The sequence below is a fragment of the Girardinichthys multiradiatus genome, chromosome 2, assembly GCF_021462225.1.
Source record: "Girardinichthys multiradiatus isolate DD_20200921_A chromosome 2, DD_fGirMul_XY1, whole genome shotgun sequence".
Lineage (NCBI taxonomy): Eukaryota > Metazoa > Chordata > Actinopteri > Cyprinodontiformes > Goodeidae > Girardinichthys > Girardinichthys multiradiatus.
The window spans coordinates 1,218,041-1,240,047 of record NC_061795.1 but is presented as its reverse complement, the minus strand read 5'-3'; the positions used below and the strand labels follow the sequence as shown (position 1 = coordinate 1,240,047).

The 22,007-nt window shown below is 39.4% G+C and overlaps 1 protein-coding gene across 6 annotated transcripts in view; it reads right to left on the bottom strand.

Annotated features, from left to right (window-relative positions):
* The window catches only part of LOC124880690 (pleckstrin homology domain-containing family A member 7-like), a 167,285-nt gene extending 145,483 nt beyond the window's left edge, over positions 1–21,802 (bottom strand). Inside the window, exons 1-3 of one of the 6 annotated variants that reach the window (XM_047385977.1) lie at positions 21,636–21,802; positions 21,451–21,527; positions 21,259–21,316 (exon numbers count right to left, since the gene is read on the bottom strand). In XM_047385977.1, the coding sequence (XP_047241933.1) occupies positions 21,259–21,316; positions 21,451–21,527; positions 21,636–21,718 (218 nt within the window). In that variant the 5' untranslated portion in view covers positions 21,719–21,802. The remainder of the gene's footprint in view (positions 1–21,258; positions 21,317–21,450; positions 21,528–21,635) is intronic. The other 5 variants (XM_047385960.1, XM_047385986.1, XM_047386013.1 and 2 more) reach the window with 5 other exon arrangements.
* Between the last annotated feature and the right edge of the window lie 205 nt (positions 21,803–22,007).

Below are 22,007 nucleotides of genomic sequence, written 5' to 3'. Positions count from 1 at the left end.
TGCATCACTTCCCTTCAACTTCACTATTTCATTACATTGTGTTGATCTATGGCATACAAATTCAATAAAATACATTGAATGCATTGTATAACTTACGGGACAGGAAAGATAGAGAATAACCTATGATATAATTAAATGCCAAATTTTAACAGTGGGGAGTCTTTTAACCTCTTGGTAAAAGAACCATCTACTGTCTTGCCTAAAGCTATCAGAATATGTTACTCTATGTTCAAAGAAGACCTTTAGGTTTTACAGAAACTGCACACTATTAGAGTTCGGACATCAGAAACCTTAGTCTTCTTTGCACATTTTACTTTCTTCCTCTGGGATTTTAGAGAAAGCATTCTTTCTCTCATGTTTAGTTCAATGCAGGGTGTCAAACTCAATTTTAGAGGAACTTGTGATAAAAGTTACCTCTAAGTCAGGAACCAAACTCATTGCTATTTTTTATTTTAAAAAATAAAGATGTACATGTTCTGTTTTTTAAGATACATTGTCTAACCCTAAACTGGCCCCGGTGACATTTGCTGCATGTCTTCCCCTCTCTCTCCACCCCCATTTCCTGTCCAACTACTGCCAAAAAATTACTGGAAAAATGAAGGCCTGTAGTGCTGCCAAAAATAGTCTTTAAAGCAGATGAAGGGTTGAAGTCACCTCACTGAGTCGAATTTGAATTGTAATCAGAAGTTTTTATTCCAAACTTACCTGTTGTACTTTCTTTAGACACGTCCTGTAACAGCTGCAGGATATCAACGGGGTCATGCCGTGAAGAGGAAGCAATACTCACATCAAGTTCTTTCTCTAACTTATATTTAAATGTCACTCTTTCGCAACTTAAGTATTTCTTCTGCTATTATCCCTCTGATCCACCCAAAGTAACCAGACGGGAATGATGCAAAGCAAGAAACGTGCATTTAAATCCTGACTGACCTGGGTACACGCCCCTAGCTAATGTAACAAGTTTGTGCCTACGGCAGAACTAGTACAAGCAACAAAATGAGGCAGCGTCAGCTGTTAATTATGTTATTAAAAGAAAACAGTAACCAAACAAGTCAAAAGCTATATAAAGAAAAGTGTGATCTGAACACCAGCCCATCCTTGCATTGTTCATTTATGACTCTAACCAAGGGATGCTCTAGCTAAGGAGAACCCCACAGGTCTGCAACAACCAACATAAACACCACTGAATACAAACAAGCTGTGCCTCCCAGAACCATGCTTATTTACTAGTAGATTTAATGATTTTTTTTAAGGAGTGCTGATGTCGTTATCAGCTTTTATGGCTGGTATGCTGCTGAGTAATATTAGTTGTTCTATAAAGAAAAAGAATCATGAATGCAAACATCCCTCGCACATTATCTTTAGAGCCGATCTTACAAATATGGTGACGTGAAAACAGAATGACAAAGTGGAGGCAGTAAAAATAGGCCCGATTCTTTCTCAACAAGGATCTTAATCTTCTAAAGTCCTCTGTGTTGAATGAATAGTGCAATACAGACGACGTTTGACTGATAAATTAAGCATGGGTGCATATGTTTTTCTATTACTGAATGCACACACGTTTCTAGTGGAATGAAAGATTTATATTTTGTCTAAAGACTCACTCAGAAATTAGGTGAAGATGGAAATCACCAGATTTTCTCCTAGATTGGCCCTGAGTGATGATGGTCGGTCAGAGAGAAATCACTGGACGTGTAGACATTAACAGGTCTCACTCTCAGGTGTGGATGATGTTACTGAGCGAGGATGGCTCATATTAAGCTATAGCTCTTCAGTCTCAGCAAGATATTTAAATATTGAGTCGGAGCACACAGATAGCAAGACGTTATTTAAAGCAAAATAGTTTTCTGATATCCAGATACAGAAAATACAGTTTCATACAGTGTAATACAGTACAAACTCAGTATACAGTAAAGGGAAGTAGCTCTGTCTGTCATGTAACCTGAGTTTTACCTTTACTGAGCCTCCTTCCTGCAGCTTCACTTCACAGCTTCAATTCTTATTCCAACGTTTTCTTTAAATCTTAGTTAACACAGTGAAATAGTCCATGTTCTGTAATATGTCCTTCAGTCATGGACCCTGCTATCTCATAATCAAATTCCTCAGATGTTGTGAATTTTGTTCAATCTCTAAGTAGTCAGCAATGAATCACCCATAAGTAGCTTAGGGTTCTGGCATAAATCAGAACATAAAAACAACATTTTTGCTTGTTTTGGTTCCATGTTGTAGTTCTTGTTCACACTTGCTTAGACCAATCAGATTCACCCAGCTGACCCTGTATAACCCTGATCAAGGTTCAAATCTTATGAAACTCCCCTCAATAAAAAAATAATGTTAAGCTTGGAAATAAAATCCATTTTTAGACATTGGATATATAACATTCATGCTGCCTTCTATCTGTAAAAGTGATGACACTGAATAAATCATATGTTATCAAGTTTTATATTAAAGTCCCAGCAGCTTCATTCAGAATTAATGACCACAGAGGGCCAAAATGTCATGCAACAAGTTTAATATTGTTACAGAAAGTTGGAATCTGTGTCATGATATTTCATTTTACATTAACTCATTTTCTGAAACAAAGCTGCCGCTGTATGGAATGTGCCTTAGATATTGCTAAGAAATGTAGACTCTTGTTGGCGGTATACACAAAAACATACATCAAAACTATGTAAGATGTTCTGTTTCACTTTATCTGGGTTAATCTTAGGAGTAAAAGGTTTCAGTATAAATGTTTGAATACTGGATTTCTCCAAAAAAGCTGCTCCTGTTTTAAAATGAGTCCAAGCATGGCTGGGAATCCCTCTCCTTTATTAAGGCTGCTGCAGTTCAGATACTGAAGGCAAGACAAGCTTATTTGTGCAGCAGCATTCACACACAGGGCAATTCAAAATACATTACATAGAAACATAAAATAACAGAAATAAGAGAATTACTTTAAAACACAAAATATAGCAAAAAACGAGACAAAAAAGGTTGAGATTATATAAAACATAGCTATAACATAACAGAAAAGAACTGACAAAGAAAACTTAGGAAAGCAGCAGTAAAACATTTTTTGGGCAATAGTTCAAGGAAGTAGTAGACTGATTATTTAATATATTTTATCTAACTGTTAAAATTCAGCTCTGAATCCATGATGACAACTAGGCTGCATGTAGGCTTTGTGGTCTTTTGGCCAATGGCTTTTAAATGAGCACATATTTCTGCCCATGCATTTTTGGGATTAAAAACAATTACCTCTATATTTTCTCTATTAAATTGTAAAAAAAAAATTCTGACCCACACATTTATGGATATTTTAGACACAATGATTCTGCGTCTGTACCGGAATTCGTCCATGTGGCACACAGAAAAATAAAGTTGTATGTCATTAGCATAGAAACTGCAGGAGATGTAATACTCCATAATATTAGCTAGGGAAATTATGAAGATGTTGAATAAAAGTGGCCCGAGAACGGAGCCTTGAGACCTCCCACGTAATCTTCTGTTGCTTACATTTATAGAAGTGATACATTACCGTTCAATCTGTAACAGAAAGAAAGCTCATTTATAGAGTTGCTTACAAATGAGAGAAATCCATCCATGAATTCCTCCTTTATCCTTTAAGCATCATGTGGGAGTTAGAGCCTGTCTCCATTGGGAGAAATCCTAATCACAATTACTTTGATCAATACTAAAATGATGACAATTTAACATCAATGTTTACAGAGTTTGGGAAAATCTTGAATATAATGCACTTAAACACCAAAATAAAGGATGCTTGCAAGGTATAATGTTGCTTGTTTCATTGGTTACAAACTGTTTTACTTTACAAAATTTTTAATCAGTAAGTACTTTTCCACTTTTGTCTTATCCATATATTTTGGTTTATATGCCAATGGAGTGGTCCTAAAGCAATGAAAAAAATACTTTTGTGTTTTCACAAATGGATTGTGGGTTTTGTAAATCCCAAACCGTGTTTGGAAGTCACCAACTTTGTAAAGTGGAATCAATAAGTTTGGATTAGACTAGTCTTAAATATTTAAAACTGTGATATAGAGATAATCCAAGGCTGATAGGATGCCTTAAAAACTGTGACACTGCCCTTTAATGTAATGTAAATAGGAACTGGCATCTGTCATCGCTTCTTTTTTCTACCACATATCCCACAATGCTGCCACACAACTCCTTTAAAGGTGATGGACGCCATCTTCACTAAGTAGAAGTCCTTATAGATGACTGGATCAGTTTAAGGTGACCCCTCAACAACTACTTCCTGTCTTACTTCAAAATTGGAGTCTCTAACATAAATACATATTGAGCAAAAGCTCTTCGTGTCATTTCCGCAGCTCACAGTAATAGCCTAGCCTGAAGTTTTGCTTCACTAAGCATAACTTTTAGCTGCAGGTACTGTTCCAAACAAAAGTATAAATTTAATTTGTTATATTTGTTACATATAGTACATGCACTGAAACCAGGAACGGATGTAAGCAAAATATTGACCTTTGGACTCCAACGAATGTGGATGATTTACCCATACAATGTTAAACAAACAATCAAAGATAACAAACAAAAATAATAAAATGTGTTGCAAGAAAAACTCGTTTTGGAGTGAAATATCTGGAAGGAGTGGCATCAAGCAAATGAATCAAGCGAACTGAACTAGGCATTGTCCTTGGGCTGACATTTCCAAGCAATAATCTTTAACTTTCCTGCTGTTCAGAAAGCAAACACAAAAAAACTAGTTCACACCTTCAGCCGATGAAACAACAGAAAAACTGTTGTTGACAAAGCTGTCTCTTGTAGCCTTTATCTGTCTACCAGGAAACTGTTGGTTCTTTGCTATAGTCAGGGCTGCACGGCCAAACAAAGCTTCTCTTTTTGTTTTAGAACAAAGACAAAGAGCGTCAGGAGACAGACACAAACCAGCCCCACGTTCTTCACACCAATACAGTTCATCGGTTTATGTTTTACGTTGACGGATTTTTTGAAAATGCTATTTTTGGGCATTGTTATCTATAACAAGATGTTGCTTTTTATTTAAGCTCTAAAAGCAGAGCGGCTGGGAAAGGTGCATTGCAATAAAGTCAAATATTGTTAAAAGGTTATAATTTCAGTACATCATTTAAAACATGAAGCTCAAATATTCTACAGCTTCAGTACACAGTGAATATTTCAAGCGTTAATTTCTACTCATTTGGACGATCATGATGACACCTAATCAAAACCTAAAAGTCTTTTGTTTTTTTATTTGATTATAGAGGGCCAATGAAAAAGGTTTGGGCATGCTATGGCCGGCACAACCATGGCAAGGACTGATGCCAGTCGTCCAATAGACCGTCACTGATACTCTCTACAAGGAGAGCAAGACACACAGATTACAAACTGGATCTTCACAGAGCGCAGAGTCCATGCATATTAATGGACTGTTGAATGGAAAGAAAAATTGTGGTACAAAATACTCCTTAAGCAAGAATCTAGGGGATATTAACAAGGAGTGAACAATGGCTGGAGTATGGTGAATGTTGTTTCAAAAGTCCCCACACAATTCCTCGTGCTGAGCTGCTCCTAAACCAAAAACAATGTTACATGCACTGGACTTCTGCTCAGGGATCCAAAGTCCACAGGTGAAAGTAAACTTTGCATTACTTTTCAAAAGTCAGGGTTTCATTAGGAAATAAAAGGCTCAGAGTTTGGAGGAAAAGTGGAGAGGCACACAATCCACATTGTTAGAATCCAGTGTGAAGTTTCCACAGTCAGTGATGATTTAGGGAGCTTTGTCATCTGCTGGTTTTGGTCTGGTGTGTTTTATCGAGTAAAACATCAGTGCAGCTGCCTACCAGAAAATATTACAGCTCTTCAGGTTTCCCTTTGCTGACGAGCCTTATGGAAATACCGATGTCATTTTCCAGCAGGACTTGGCACCTGCCCACGCTCACCAACAGGTCCAGTACTTGCCTTACTGGCCATGACCAGTGTGATTAATTAGATTTCAGCAAACTAACCTGACTTAAATGTCAGAGAATCTATGTCTAGAAGATGAGAGACACCAGACCCAAAAATACAGACAACCTGGGCTTCCTTATTAAGGGTAAGGCCGTCCCTGAAACCTTAGTGCTACAGGCTGATGGCCTCCATGCCACACCGCATTGATGCAGCAACTCCCACTAAAGGAGCCCAGACCAAGAACTGTTTGCATATAAACTGTTGAAATATATAACTGTGTGTAATGAATCTATTTAATATTTAGTTTCACTTTTTGTATTGAATTTACCTAAATGCGCTTGTAGATGTTCACCTAGTGACTAAACATCTTTCATCAATATTTCATAAATAAAACAAATGTTCTTACAGCCACCAGCTTACATTATATCCGCTACAAGCATTAAACCAGGGACGTTCTAAAAAGGTTCTGAAATTTGTTATCACAGATCCTCACGCTCTACCTTCAGGATAACTGAAAGGTTTCAGATATAATAGTTCAAGGCTATGAGTCAGAGGTTTAGAAACGAGTGAAAAATGTGAGAATCACCAGATCCTCCTACAGGATAAGTTCTTCTGTCCTCTTCACCTCTGCAGCTGTCATGTTGGCAGTTTGAGTGACTCGATTTATGACATCACAGGTTGCTGTGAAAGAAGCCTACTAGCTCAGCGAAACTTTTCAAGGTTTAATAATGTCAATGTTTCCGGAGGACAATTACTCCAGACCTGATGGGATCTGCAGCCTGTACAACACGGAGCTTTGAAAGATTTAGGTCTTGGAAGGCCACACTCCTGACATTATTGTAAGCCGCTTTAAGATAAGCCTCTTTGTCACGGCTTCATGATGCTATCATTGTGCTTACTCTGCTAGTCAGACAGCGCTGAATATCCTCTGCAGCCAATTTCAGTTTTCTGTCAGGAATCGTGTGAAAGCGCAAGTCATTTAATTATTCAGCGTCTCTCTCTCTAAAATAAGATGTGAAATTAATAGGGCACCATCCTAGACCCGGTTTAAGAACAGCAGGTTAATCTAAGAAGTTCTAGAATAGTGAAAATGACCTTTTTTCTTATTCTGTCAGAACCTGGAAAACCAAAACGTTTAATGAATTGGACAAAAATTCAAGTTGCGATGTGAGAAATCAAAGTCCAAATGACATTGTCCAGAAATAAATAAATGTTTAAAAAAAAAAAACTGAAATTCTCTTTTTTATCTTTTAAATCATAGAACGGCAAATAAAGTCTGGAAATCCAAACTATTTCCCATGTAATTTTTGTTTTCCAGACTAATTCAGACTCAGAAAAAAAATCAAATTACACTTTTCTAGACTTTTAAGACTTTGTAGGAACTCTAATTATTGTACAGTTTAACTGTAAGCAGAAAATCATAATTAACAAAAACACAGGCTGGAAAACATCAGTCTGTGTGTAAATAGTAAATATAATGTGTTTCCCTTACTGAATTGAGTTACTAAAATAAATCAACTTTTCAATAATATTCTAATTTATTGAGTATGCCAGTAATCAAAACTAAGATTCTGTATTTTTCTGAAATGATTTTGGATAGCTGTCTCAAACACTCCCACAATCATTTCTACGGCTGATGGTTTATGTTTTGCAGCTGTAAATATTTCGATTTTCTACACTAAATTTCAAAAAGTCATTAACTTCATATTCTGCAGTCTCTACTTACATTTTTGTAGTCTGATCCATATTCCTCAAACAAAGGACCTCCTATAAATATCAAGCTAATTAAGTGCATGCACTTCTATCTGGGTGAATTATCACAACTGCAGCAAGATGTTCCACCAAAGCTGTCTTCTTAGAAAGGTCACAAAGACTTCACTTTACAATCCATAATCCACGTTGTTTATGCAGTATGGAAACATGTTTTTTTTCTTATTAATATTCAGAAATATTTGGTTGGACCAAATGTTTCATTAGAAATTTGTCGCACAGTGATGTATGACAAGAAAGCAACAGAGAAATTCAGGACAAAAAACAGATGTTTTACTCAAATGTGTGTAATAAATGCAACATTTCCCCTCTTTATTTTTTTGTATAAAAGATCAACTTTAAATTTGGCAAAATGATAAAATACATTTCATGTAACTCTTCCATATAATAAAGCCTAATTACGGTAAATGAATTCAGAAAAACAAAGCACAATTGTCAGATTTGTTTTTCATTCAGATTTGTCATAGCAGGACAGATTATCTAACGAGCTCCATAAAACGTGGCAAAACAGTATAAAAATTTGACATTGCTGCTGGAGCTGTTTTCATATGGATGAGGAGGACTGTGATTATACAGACAGTAACCCAAATAACTTTAATTCCACAATCATATGTTAATTGCAACAGAAAATAGTACCAAGAAGCTCCAGGACAAACAATGTAGCTTTTAATATTTATGAAACATCAATTCATTCTTGGACGGCTAATGAAGATGAAGCTGACAGCATCAAAATAAGCACCGACAGTGATGAGTCTGTCTTAACAGGCTGTAGTCATTATGGCCAACTTCTTTTTAATAGATCGTGATTTTAAAAATGCATTGAATGATACTAGGAGCCATAAATTACCCTTCTAAAACTATGGCATATATGCAGCATCCGATGCCCCAATGGGGAATTCTTCAAAAGAGTGGCAGGTATTCTGAGCTGCAGCAATTAGCAGTATAGGCATCAGTCCACATATCAATAAAATTCAACTGACACCAAACATCTTACTACTCCTGCATTGCTACAGATGTAAAATTGCAGAAAACCAGCAGGTTCTGACCACTGAAGCCATGAATCAATTTATCACAAATTAAAACGACAGCGTTGTGAGTAAGGAGCTGGGTAGGAAGTAGGAGAAAAACCATCAGTTTTTTTTTTATTTAGTAAGAGAAAGGCGCTATCCAACCCAACCTGGACCAATGTTCAAAAAGTATTTACCCCCTAAACCCAATTCTGTGGAGGAACTGTGACCCACTCTCCTCTGCAGGGTTGTTTATTTCAACCACAGAGGGACTTCAAGCTGTTTAGGGTCATGCCACAGCTTCTCAATCAGATTTAAGTCCAGAGTTTGACTAGGCCGCTTCAAAACTTTCAATCATCATTGGTAAATTCAAATAACTTTTTTAACCACATTCCTGGGAACTTTGTTGTCATCTTATCTTACATGTTAGTTCAATGCCCAGTGCTATCTGCCATTTTTCTCTGTATTTTTTACAGCTAGCTACACATTTTCAATCAACCATAATTCTTGAGGGATAATAACTGATGTTTAGCATCTGAGGTCAAAACTAAAACTGTTTAGGAAAATGTTCCTTAAAACCACTTTGCAGAATCCCATCAGCAAACTTTGCATAGTTGCCATAGAGACGGCTTAGGTGTCATCACATATTGACATTAGGATTATGCTTGATTTATTGTTGTGCGAGTCTGTTCAGAAGGTTCCCAGTCCATACACAGTGCAGAATCATAGGAATTTGACAAATAAAAGACTACAGGTCCTTCTCAAAATATTAGCATATTGTGATAAAGTTCATTATTTTCCATAATGTCATGATGAAAATTTAACATTCATATATTTTAGATTCATTGCACACTAACTGAAATATTTCAGGTCTTTTATTGTCTTAATACGGATGATTTTGGCATACAGCTCATGAAAACCCAAAATTCCTATCTCACAAAATTAGCATATTTCATCCGACCAATAAAAGAAAAGTGTTTTTAATACAAAAAACGTCAACCTTCAAATAATCATGTACAGTTATGCACTCAATACTTGGTCGGGAATCCTTTGGCAGAAATGACTGCTTCAATGCGGCGTGGCATGGAGGCAATCAGCCTGTGGCACTGCTGAGGTCTTATGGAGGCCCAGGATGCTTCGATAGCGGCCTTTAGCTCATCCAGAGTGTTGGGTCTTGAGTCTCTCAACGTTCTCTTCACAATATCCCACAGATTCTCTATGGGGTTCAGGTCAGGAGAGTTGGCAGGCCAATTGAGCACAGTGATACCATGGTCAGTAAACCATTTACCAGTGGTTTTGGCACTGTGAGCAGGTGCCAGGTCGTGCTGAAAAATGAAATCTTCATCTCCATAAAGCTTTTCAGCAGATGGAAGCATGAAGTGCTCCAAAATCTCCTGATAGCTAGCTGCATTGACCCTGCCCTTGATAAAACACAGTGGACCAACACCAGCAGCTGACACGGCACCCCAGACCATCACTGACTGTGGGTACTTGACACCGGACTTCTGGCATTTCCTTCTCCCCAGTCTTCCTCCAGTCTCTGGCACCTTGATTTCCGAATGACATGCAGAATTGTCTTTCATCCGAAAAAAGTACTTTGGACCACTGAGCAACAGTCCAGTGCTGCTTCTCTGTAGCCCAGGTCAGGTGCTTCTGCCGCTGTTTCTGGTTCAAAAGTGGCTTGACCTGGGGAATGCGGCACCTGTAGCCCATTTCCTGCACATGCCTGGGTACGGTGGTTCTGGATGTTTCTACTCCAGACTCAGTCCACTGCTTCTGCAGGTCCCCCAAGGTCTGGAATCGGTCCTTCTCCACAATCTTCCTCAGGGTCCGGTCACCTCTTCTCGTTGTGCAGCGTTTTCTGCCACACTTTTTCCTTCCCACAGACTTCCCACTGAGGTGTCTTGATACAGCACTCTGGGAACAGCCTATTCGTTCAGAAATGTCTTTCTGTGTCTTACCCTCTTGCTTGAGGGTGTCAATAGTGGCCTTCTGGACAGCAGTCAGGTCGGCAGTCTTACCCATGATTGGGGTTTTGAGTGATGAACCAGGCTGGGAGTTTTAAAGGCCTCAGGAATCTTTTGCAGGTGTTTAGAGTTAACTTGTTGATTCAGATGATTAGGTTCATAGCTCGTTTAGAGACCCTTTTAATGATATGCTAATTTTGTGAGATAGGAATTTTGGGTTTTCATGAGCTGTATGCCAAAATCATCCGTATTAAGACAATAAAAGACCTGAAATATTTCAGTCAGTGTGCAATGAATCTAAAATATATGAATGTTAAATTTTCATCATGACATTATGGAAAATAATTAACTTTATCACAATATGCTAATATTTTGAGAAGGACCTGTACAGAGACGTAATCCTCACACAGTCCAATAGACAGATGATGTCATATGTTGGACTGTTGTCAGTTGATGGGCTTAAAGTTGGTATAAAAGGAGTGAGCAACCACAGAGTTCACCAGAAAGAAGAGGACGCAGCAAGAAAAACAGCAGAAAACAAACAGGAGTCCCAGACAGATGCAGCACTGGTACATTTTAATTATTAACCATCAATATGCAACTCTTTGTTGGGCATGACAAAGCATTGGGGGCCGACAATAGAACAGACACAAACAAGACAAGCTTACATTACAAGTTGTGCCGCATACTTTACACAGAACTTCTAATTAGTGCAAAAAAAGGCTGCAACATGTCAATGATTGGTGCAAACCTGTGTGAAGCACCAGTGAAAGACAAACATATTTACATACTCGAAACCCAAAGGTTCCCGCGAATGTGTGGAGGGATAAGTCCATCTAGGTTCACAGACTGTTGCTGAGGTTGGATGTAAATGGACAGCTTATAATTATATTAACCTTTCGTTAAAATGTTTCAAGAGTTTTGTCTTAAACATTTTTTTTTTTTTGTTCAGCCCTTTTTACAAGAAAGTTCTGCCATATGGCCAGAAGATGACCTCCTGTTACGCCACCTTGGTCTTTCTCAGGCCAACCAGTTGGACCAGCCGTGTTGCACAATGATGTGAGCTTACATAATAAAGCCAGCATCAAGGAACCACAGGAGGAATGGAATATGTGCAACATAAACACACATCGGACATTTCACACTAAAGTGCGCTGAGATGACGCTCAGTCCCAAACAGGATAGCAAGACTGCTTTTTTTATGTGCCTTCTCTAAAGGGGTCCTGTGGTTCCACCCTCATCACGGTTTTCACTCTGTAACCATGTGTTTGTGTAACTTTGACGTTTTTTCCCCTGAAAACCTCATAAATATAACAAGAAAACTGTACCAATGATGCATCTCTAAAACCTGTGATTATGTTTTATCGATTTTGTTCAGCCTGATTCGGGCTCATCTGGTCAGCAGCATTGAGACCGTAAGTGGTTTAAGCAGAGTCACGGGCTAAGTAGTGGAATTACTGTGTTACTGTTTTATCACTCCTCTGTAGATTAGCAGAGGATAATGAGGTTTGTAGGGCTGCGCCAGCTGTCCTATGTTGGCTGCAGGAATCTCTGACATCAAAATGTGTTCCATCCCTTTTCTTTCATCGTGTGCCCCCCCGCCCCGTGATGCTGCTTTTACATCTGCAACAAGATCACCAACAGCTCCAAAGGATTGAAGTGTTTGGATGATGGTCTCTACCTCCAGTCTGTGACTCAGACTCAAACGATTGCATGACTCAGTATTTATCCTCAAATGGTACAATGTGGAACCTAGTCAGAAATGGGCTTTACAGAACATACAAACACCTATTTAGCATAAAAAATTAATAATCACTCACTTAACATAAATCACATGCTCCCTTTGTAGTAACACGCTTGAGGATGTCTAAACCCAAAAGAAACAACACAGAACCAGAGGGGGTGTTATTCTTTTGTGAAGCAATAAGAACCCAAAAAACATTTTTCGCATAGAAGAGGCTTCAACAGTGGAGCCCTGGAGGGCTGTTACACAACCATGTGGTCTTTACATAAAACAGTCTCCATTTGAAATGAAAAAGGATATTGGATTTCAAAGATGATATCACTTCCCTTTGTTACTTTGGTTCAAGAAATACCATCTTTCAGCCAATGAAATGTGTGGACAGGCTGGTGAAAAAATTCCCTGCTCCATGGAGACAAGGTCTCTGTCCAGGTGAAAGTTAGTGAAAGATAAAAAATGTGAACTACTTTGCTCTTTAGACAGAACAAATACCGGCAGATCCGACAGCACAAAGCTGCTTTCTTGTTCATTTGCTGAACTCGGAGTGAAGTTTAAGTGCAAGTGAAAGCAGGATTGTGTGACACTGCAAATAGTTTGGATGCCAGTCGTGTTTCAGCTCATTTGCCAAACCAGCAAATAAAGTTACTTCCAGATTGTTCAAAAAAGGTTTTTTGTGATCTAGAATGACCAGATTTAATTTAAAAAAACACTGTCAGAAGTTATGTTTTAAATAGAGATGCACCAACCAGAAGTCCGTGACAGATTTCCAACTATTGGTTTATGCCAAAAAGAATTTCAGCCCACTTAAATCGATGTCAGGCCATCTGTGTGTTAGAGCAGGAGAGGTAAACCAGGATTTTACTATTATTTTAAAACAAGACAGAATGGTCACAGTGTACACTTTTTCAACTGTGCTTTAGCATCTAACATCAGTAATTTGCATGGGTAGCATTAGAAAAACAGCAGTCTCTGCAGGAGTTTCCTAGAGAATGTAGATAATTTCCTTAACTCTGAGATGTCTAAACAGCTGCCAACATTCCCATATCCAGCATCTCCTAACCTGAAAGCTCAAAGAATAAAACAGATCAACTGGTCAGCCTTCCTGTTCAACACTAAACCTGTTGCTCTCTCTCACAACCAAAAGGTATCACCATGTCGTTTAAAATTCAGGTTCCTTTTAAATAGCTTCGTACATGTCCGTACTTCTTCTGACTTAATTTTAAAACTCCTCAAATATACTAAATAGAGCTAACATTGAGTCTTCTTTGGTTAGTAACAACCGGAAGAGATCTGTTAGTGCAGTCACTAAAAGATCCGATTTTTAGGTTTCTGGCTTTTGTGGTTCATTTCCAGTTTTAAACAGGAATGTAAAGATTTAAATCCAAGTTTGGAGACGACGGTGGCAACAGTGGTACAGGTTCGTCCTTTAACCTGTGGGATCGAACCCCTGCTCCGTCTGTCTCAGTCTTTGTGTCCTTGGGTAAGACACTTCACCCACCTTACCCGCTGATGGTGGTCAGAGGGCTTGGTGACGCTGATTGTATGGCAGCCTCACTTCTGTCAATCTGCCCCTGGGGAGCTGTGGCTACAATGTTGCTTACCGCTGTCAGTGTGTGAATGGGTGGATGACTGATTGTGGTGTAAATCTCTTTGAGGTTTCTGGGGACTTGATAAAGCGCTATACACGTAGAGGCCATTTACCATTTATCAGGTCAGGCCCCAATCAAGGCATTTTTAAAGGATCAGGACTGTCGGTATCTGCTGCTGTGCTGTCCACTGGAAACCGAGCCTATTATCACGTGAACAGCTGCATTTCAAGCCATGTACATTATTATTTTGTTTTCATCAAAAGAATCTGGGTTATCCCCCTAACAATCTAACTGCTTTTCCACCATGAAAGCAAAAGTGGGACTGTACTGCTGCAGCGGTTTGCATCATGTGACCTATTCTGTGAGCTGTGTTCAAACATCTGTTGGTGTGGTGGTAAGTATAGATTAACCTCAGATTCAGAAAGGTTCAATGCAAAGAGCTATGTTTATGAGGCAGGATAACAGCTACGAACCCAATTACCAATGAGTTATATAAAAACATGCTAATGTTTGTCTACATTTTTTGCAAACTACTCTGTATGAAAACCTTATCAGCAGGAATAAAACTTCGAGTTTACAGCAGACTGTAGTTGCACGTGTTCAGTCCTTAGAAACATAACAATACTTCAGCATACAATCTGACACTACAACAATAAAACTAATGTAGATAACATAACACTGATGAAATATTGTGTTACTTTATTGCACTTTAAAGCTAATAGGTTTTAAAGCATTTATTTTAACATAGGATCAGAATGGGGCAGAGTTCTGGTAACAAATAAGTATCTGGAAAACAAAACCTGGATCAGGGTATCAGTAAATTTAACCCTTTATAACAGATAAGACTTACAGGTTCATAGTCTTTGACCTGTCTGAGGCACAAAATAAACCCTCTTTTTTCAGCTGTCCTGTTTTTATCATTCATAATCAAAGGATTTGTTATAATGTTCCAGTTAATTACCTTCACTTCTCTAACTTCATGGCATCAAAATGTGAGTTAAGGCAAACACTGTAAGACACCTGTTCAACTGTAAATGTTGAACAAATATTGTATAAGGGAAGACTCTTAGCTGGTTATTCTCATGTAAAAAATATATAACATATCTTAAACAAACATAAATTAAACAATTTAATTAGGTGAATTAATCATTTAAAGCTGTTTTGACTGTGACATAATAAATGAGCCGTATTCAGCATGTAAAAGTATGATAAGATCTTCCTCTGGGAATCCAACTCAATCAGCAAAAATGCAGAAATCTGCCCCCTGCGGCTCCTTCAACTCGCAGCTGCATCAAATGCAAAACAGAAGACATGCTGCAATCAGCAGTAATCTGCCTATCAGTAGCTTGGCAAGTCACAATGGGATTGATTTAAACACTTTTCGACTTATATTTAATTCTCTAAACAGAAAGTCCCATACCCAGAGTTTTAGAATGGAAACCTGAATCTTCCTGAATGAATCCCACAAGCAGCAGGAGCAAGGAAGCCGTTGGTAAAGCTGGTTCTTAGACTTTTCAGCACAAACGAGAAATGCAAGCAGCTCAATCCTGCACGTTAGTTGAGGACTTTGTAACCAAGTATTTCAACAGCAGCACTGCCGCTGAACTCCCTACAGTGTCAAAGGCAATAAAGGTCAGAGAATGTTTGTGTCAAATAGTTTATCATCTGATTTGGCTTTATTCATTTAGTTAAAAAAGACAAATTGTTCACTCTGTTGCCTTTGGGGAGAGAAAGTAGGAAAAAACAAACTCAGTAACAGTTTCATTTTTCATAACCTTCTTTCTATGAGAACTGCTACACTGTAACTTCACAAAAGCTTAGCTTTTATTCCAAATCAGTATCAATATATTGATCTACCTCTTCCTTAAGTTTCATCTGTTTCCTACTTTAGTATGCGCAGGGAGCTTTCTAGACGTGTATCCTGCATCAAACAGAACATGAATGAAAAATTTCACTTCTGTCTTATCTATTGTGACAACAAAGGTTTCTTCATTTTCTATTTGGAGGTAATTTGAGTCTGATGTTTACCCGGAGTTTAAGATTCATTTTTTAATGGAAGCTCAGAGTCAAATCCCGAGTGACCCACATAAAGCCCAAAGCTCCAGGTTCAAATGCTTCACATTGTCCACTCTGTATTTAAATAAGAATCTCTTCAGATACGGTTCAAAGTGTCAAAAATACCATTCCAATCCATTTAATTAAATGCCAGAGTGAACAGGGCTGCCCCCTCCCCGACCTGTTACTGCTCGCTCCTGGTCAGCTGACTGAAAGATGGCTATTTCCAATTTTTCTCATTTGTAACTACAGATGGAGTGCTACGAGTGGCGTGTATGTAAAGCTAAATCTGAACTGGCATAGTTGGATGTAACACTTTGTAAATACCGTACATTATAAGCCGCTACTTTTTCCCCACACTTTGAACACTGCGGCCTATACAACGGTGCGGCTAATGCGTGTTTTTTTTTCATGCCGCCAAAAACATTTTGCCTGGTAACAGTAGACCAATCAAATTGATGAGTAGTTCAAAGAGGTCCAGTGAACTTGTGCGATAAATCAAGAGCACTTTCACAATTCCGGTTACCGGTATTGTAAATCAGACATTAATATTCACCCTCATCAACATGGAAAGTCACCAACGGGTTTCGAACGGCCGGATTGCTGCGTGATTAAGGGGACCGGGTGCGCTCAAGTGAGAGCGTCAATGAAGAGGCTGAAGTGAGTGACGAGATCCTGAGGCTGTTCAATTCGGACACTGAAGAACAGGACTTTGATGGTTTCAGTGCGCAGGACGAAGATGAAGAAGGCGATCAATGACTTTTGACCTGGTAGGCTGCAGTAGTGCTGGGCGATTACACATCGTGGGGACAATAGAAAAGTGTCTATTGTGCTACTTCTCTTCTTTGTCATATGCATGTCAACCTGCATATGACAAATAAACCATATCAGTGCCATATCAGAGCTGTTTGTTTTGTGAGCAGTTTGTCATCTGTGCTGCTGTTCCAAAATGCACAGCTTTCTCAAGGTGGTTAACAACTTTTGCGAACGAACGCAAAAGTATTGCGTGGGGACGCAAAGTCCCCCATGTCACCTCGCGGCCCCCTTAAAATGTCACATTAAAATAAAGTTGGAAAAAAGTAAGCAATGATATTATTTTGTCATATTTTTCAGAGAATAACAGAAAAATTGGGGGTATTTTGTGATATATATAGTTGTTGTGATATAAAATAGTCTTTATCGTGATATATGGTTTTTTTCCATATCGCCCAGCACTAGGCTGCAGTGTATAACAGTCGTTAGGAGATATTGGAATGTTGTTCGTGCACTGTTCAGTAAAAAAGCATCGAAGTTTGTGTGTTACTGATAACGTACGTACAGTACAGACCAAAAGTTTGGACACACCTTCTTATTCAAAGAGTTGTCTTTATTTTCATGACTATGAATATTGTAGCTTCACACTGAAGGCATCAAAACTATGAATTAACACATGTGGAATTATATACTGAACAAAAAAGTGTGAAACAACTGAAAATATGTCTTATATTCTAGGTTCTTCAAAGTAGCCACCTTTTGCTTTGATTACTGCTCCGCACACTCTTGGCATTCTGTTGATGAGCTTCAAGAGGTAGTCACCTGAAATGGTTTTCACTTCACAGGTGTGCCCTGTCAGGTTTAATAAGTGGGATTTCAAGCCTTATAAATGGGGTTGGGAACATCAGTTGTATTGTGCAGGAGGTGGATACAGTACACAGCTGATAGTCCTACCGAATAGACTGTTAGAATTTGTATTATGGCAAGAAAAAAGCAGCTAAGTAAAGAAAAAACGAGTGGCCATCATTACTTTAAGAAATGAAGGTCAGTCAATCCGAACAATTGGGAAAACTTTGAAAGTGTCCCCAAGTGCAGTCGCAAAAACCATCAAGCGCTACAAAGAAACTGGCTCACATGAGGACCACCCCAGGAAAGGAAGACCAAGAGTCACCTCTGCTGCGGACAATAAGTTCATCCGAGTCACCAGCCTCAGAAATCGCAGGTTAACAGCAGCTCAGATTAAATGGTAAATGGACTGAACTTATATAGAGCTTTTCCAGTCATACAGATTGCTCAAAGCGCTTTACACTAGAGCCACATTCACCCAATTGCACTCACTAACGCTCACACATTTATACACCGATACACAGATTGGTAGGCAACTTGAGGTTAAGTGCCTTGCCCAGGGGCACATTGACCTATGGCAGGAGGAAGCTGGAATCGAACCCACAACCTTCTGATTGCAAGACAACTACTCTTCCTACTGAGCCACAGTTGCCTCAGATTAGAGAACAGGTCAATGCCACACAGAGTTCTAGCAGCAGACACATCTCTAGAACAACTGTTAAGAGGAGACTGTGTGAATCAGGCCTTCATGGTAAAATAGCTGCTAGGAAACCACTGCTGAGGACAGGCAACAAGCAGAAGAGACTTGTTTGGGCTGAAGAACACAAGGAATGGACATTAGACCAGTGGAAATCTGTGCTTTGGTCTGATGAGTCCAAGTTTGAGATCTTTGGTTCCAACCACCGTGTCTTTGTGCGGTGCAGAAGAGGTGAACGAATGGACTCTACATGCCTGGTTCCCACCGTGAAGCATGGAGGAGGAGGTGTGATGGTGTGGGGGTGCTTTGCTGGTGACACTGTTGGGGATTTATTCAATATTGAAGGTATACTGAACCAGCATGGCTACCATCTGGTTTGCGTTTAGTTGGACCATCATTTATTTTTCAACAGGACAATGACCCCAAACACACCTCCAGGCTGTGTAAGGACTATTTGACCAAGAAGGAGAGTGATGGGGTGCTGCGCCAGATGACCTGGCCTCCACAGTCACCGGACCTGAACCCAATCGAGATGGTTTGGGGTGAGCTGGACCGCAGAGTGAAGGCAAAAGGTCCAACAAGTGCTAAGCATCTCTGGGAACTCCTTCAAGACTGTTGGAAAACCATTTCAGGTGACTACCTCTTGAAGCTCATCAACAGAATGCCAAGAGTGTGTGGAGCAGTAATCAAAGCAAAAGGTGGCTACTTTGAAGAACCTAGAATATAAGACATATTTTCAGTTGTTTCATACTTTTTTGTTCAGTATATAATTCCACATGTGATAATTCATAGTTTTGATGCCTTCAGTGTGAAGCTACAATATTCATAGTCATGAAAATAAAGAAAACTCTTTGAATGAGAAGGTGTGTCCAAACTTTTGGTCTCTACTGTATATTTAAAGGTAGCCGTGTTAGCCACTGTTAGAAAAAAAGCATTTGCAATATGCATTTTATATTACCATACGGATTAAGTTAAAAGTTAAAAATTTCCCACGTGTTATATCTTTCTGTGTAAATCATATTACAACATGGGACACCCGCGGCTTAACATCCGGTGCGGCCTGTACAAGTACAAAATTGATTTTCTTTCTAAAATTACAGCATTTAATCAGGTGCGCTCTGTAGTCCGGAATTTACGGTAATTGTTCTCAGGTGTTCAAGATGGGGATTTAGCATTCGCCCTCTATAGAATGCAGCAATGGTGCCCCACAAGGCTGTGTGCTGAGTCCTCTGCTATTTTCACTCCACACACATGGTTGCATATCAACTCATAGCACAAACAATATCATCAAATTTTGGGAAAACACAATTGTGGCTTCCCTAATACAAAATGGAGATAAAATGTGATTATGGTGCTCTGCAAACAAACTGGTACTTAGCATCTCCAAAACAAAAGGAGATGATTATTGACTTCAGGAGACAAAGAAAATGCCACATTCTCCAACAGGTCAGGCGTGATTCAGTAAAAATTCAAATTTCCTTCAAATTTCTGAGATCATAGATAGCAGACCACCTTAGATAAATGCCAAACATCAGTAAAGTGGCAAAGAAAGAACAGCAATGAGATCATATCCTTCATACCCTGAAAACTGGATTTAAGCAGCTTTTTCTGTCAAATTACAGAAGCTGTTTTAAAATTATTCTCACCTAAACCACACTGATGTGGTTTTAAAGCTGCATGTCAGCTGACAAGATGGCCCAACAGAGGTCATCACAGTAGCACAGAAAATGTTTAGAACTACACACTACTAAACATTTACAGGAAGCGTTCCCTTCGGCGTGCAGCTACATAATGAGAAAACTTGTCACACCCAGGTTACTTTCTCTTCACTTTCCTGCCCTAACAGAGGAGTCTAAGGTCCTTAAAAACTGGAACATCCAGGCTTAAAAACAGCTTCTCTCTAAGCGCTATGAGAACTGGACTCCTAAGAACTGATCTTTCAGTGTGTAACACATCCTTGGATATTCCATATAAATATAAACTTTATTTATTGCTACTTCAGCTTACTTAACATAAAGCTATTTTAAGTATTTGTATGGGCTGTCTTGTCTTGTGTTTAATGCTCCACTAGAGAAACAATTTAGCTGTACTTTGTACAATGACAGAGAAGGAAATTAATATACTTAATTAAATATGTAAATGTAAATATATTATGTAGATATTTTTCTTTTCCAAACTGACAATAGAACGTAAGAAAGCAAAGACCATATAACAATAATATGACACATCCACCTGTGGTCTATCCTACCTTCTAGGCCGCCGGGGACTGGTGCCTTTTTGCCAGGAGTCACTGGTTGAGAGGCGGGTTACACCCTGGACAAGCCTGCCAGTCCAACACAGAGCAACCATGCGTGCACTCAGCCATACCTAGTGGCAATTTCTGAATAACCGATTAACAGTCTTGTGTTTAGACTGCAGCAGAGAACCTGAACATGCAGGGCTGGAGTTGAACCTGGGACCTTCTTGCTGCAAGGCAAGAGTGCTACTGACTGCATCACCTGGCAGCATAACAAAAATAATTTCACCATAAACTACCTTTAAATTAAATAGCCTTTCCTCTATATCTTTTTACATTTATATATTTTATAGCTATATAGTATCTCTATAAATTGACAATATAACTGTGATAAACTGTTCATTACGGCCTAATAAGCAAGCAGCGGAAGGTGAGTCATAAACTGGTGTGTTGAGCATTTCCTAGAGAGCAGCAGCTGAAAGTGGAGGGTCAGTGGACGGCAGGTCAGACCCAGACACACCTCTTTATAACCCACACTGGCCCTCAGGTTAATTCCCTCAGCTTGGAGCGGGAATTTACAGCCAGCAGCCATGTTCACTTCAGACACAGCTGACTACACAGCTGACTGGAGCAGCGAGGAAAACAGCAGCAGTGTTTTAGGGTTCTTACTTTATAAAGTAACTGGCTCCTTCGTCCGTAAAACCTTCCTCCCATCCCCGAGGCAGATCTGACAAAAAAAGAAACAATGTATCTGAAAGTTGGACAATGAAGCGAGCAGTGAAAAACAGCAGCAGGAAAGTAAACATTAGGTCCAAAAGGTAACAGGTGAAAGTGTTTCGCACCACCGGCTAAGCTAGCTACCTGAGCGGATCATTTGTCCGGAGTTTACAGGTTCATCGGAGCGGGGATGGAGCCAGGAGGTAATCCGCGTCTCATCGCTGCGGCACAGACAGAGAGCAGAGAAAAACACCTGTTACAGCGCGGAGCAGGGGGGAATACACCCAGCAACTCCCATGGTGTCGGAAATTCCTCACGGCGACACTTACTTGATGAAAAAGACCCTGCCGTCCCTCAGGACACCGTAGGACCAGTGTTCAGGTAGGGTGTCCCGTCCGAGAGGCGCCGCCATGATCCGCTCACAAGTCCGTTTTCATTTCAGTCCCTCTCCATGGAGTCTACCGGGAGCTCAATGATCACTGGTGGGGCTGGCGCTGCCTTCAGGGACTCGTCTAATTTCCGTACATCCGACAATCGAAGTCTGAACATGCTCAGAGCCTCGGTCTGTGTCTGATTACACAGAACAGGTTTATGGATTATCTTCTGAATAGGAAAAGCGCAGCTTTCTTCTCACTGCCTGTAACAACAAATATTACTGCAAGGAGCCTAACTTTTATGTAGATTGCTGTTATGTTTTATGA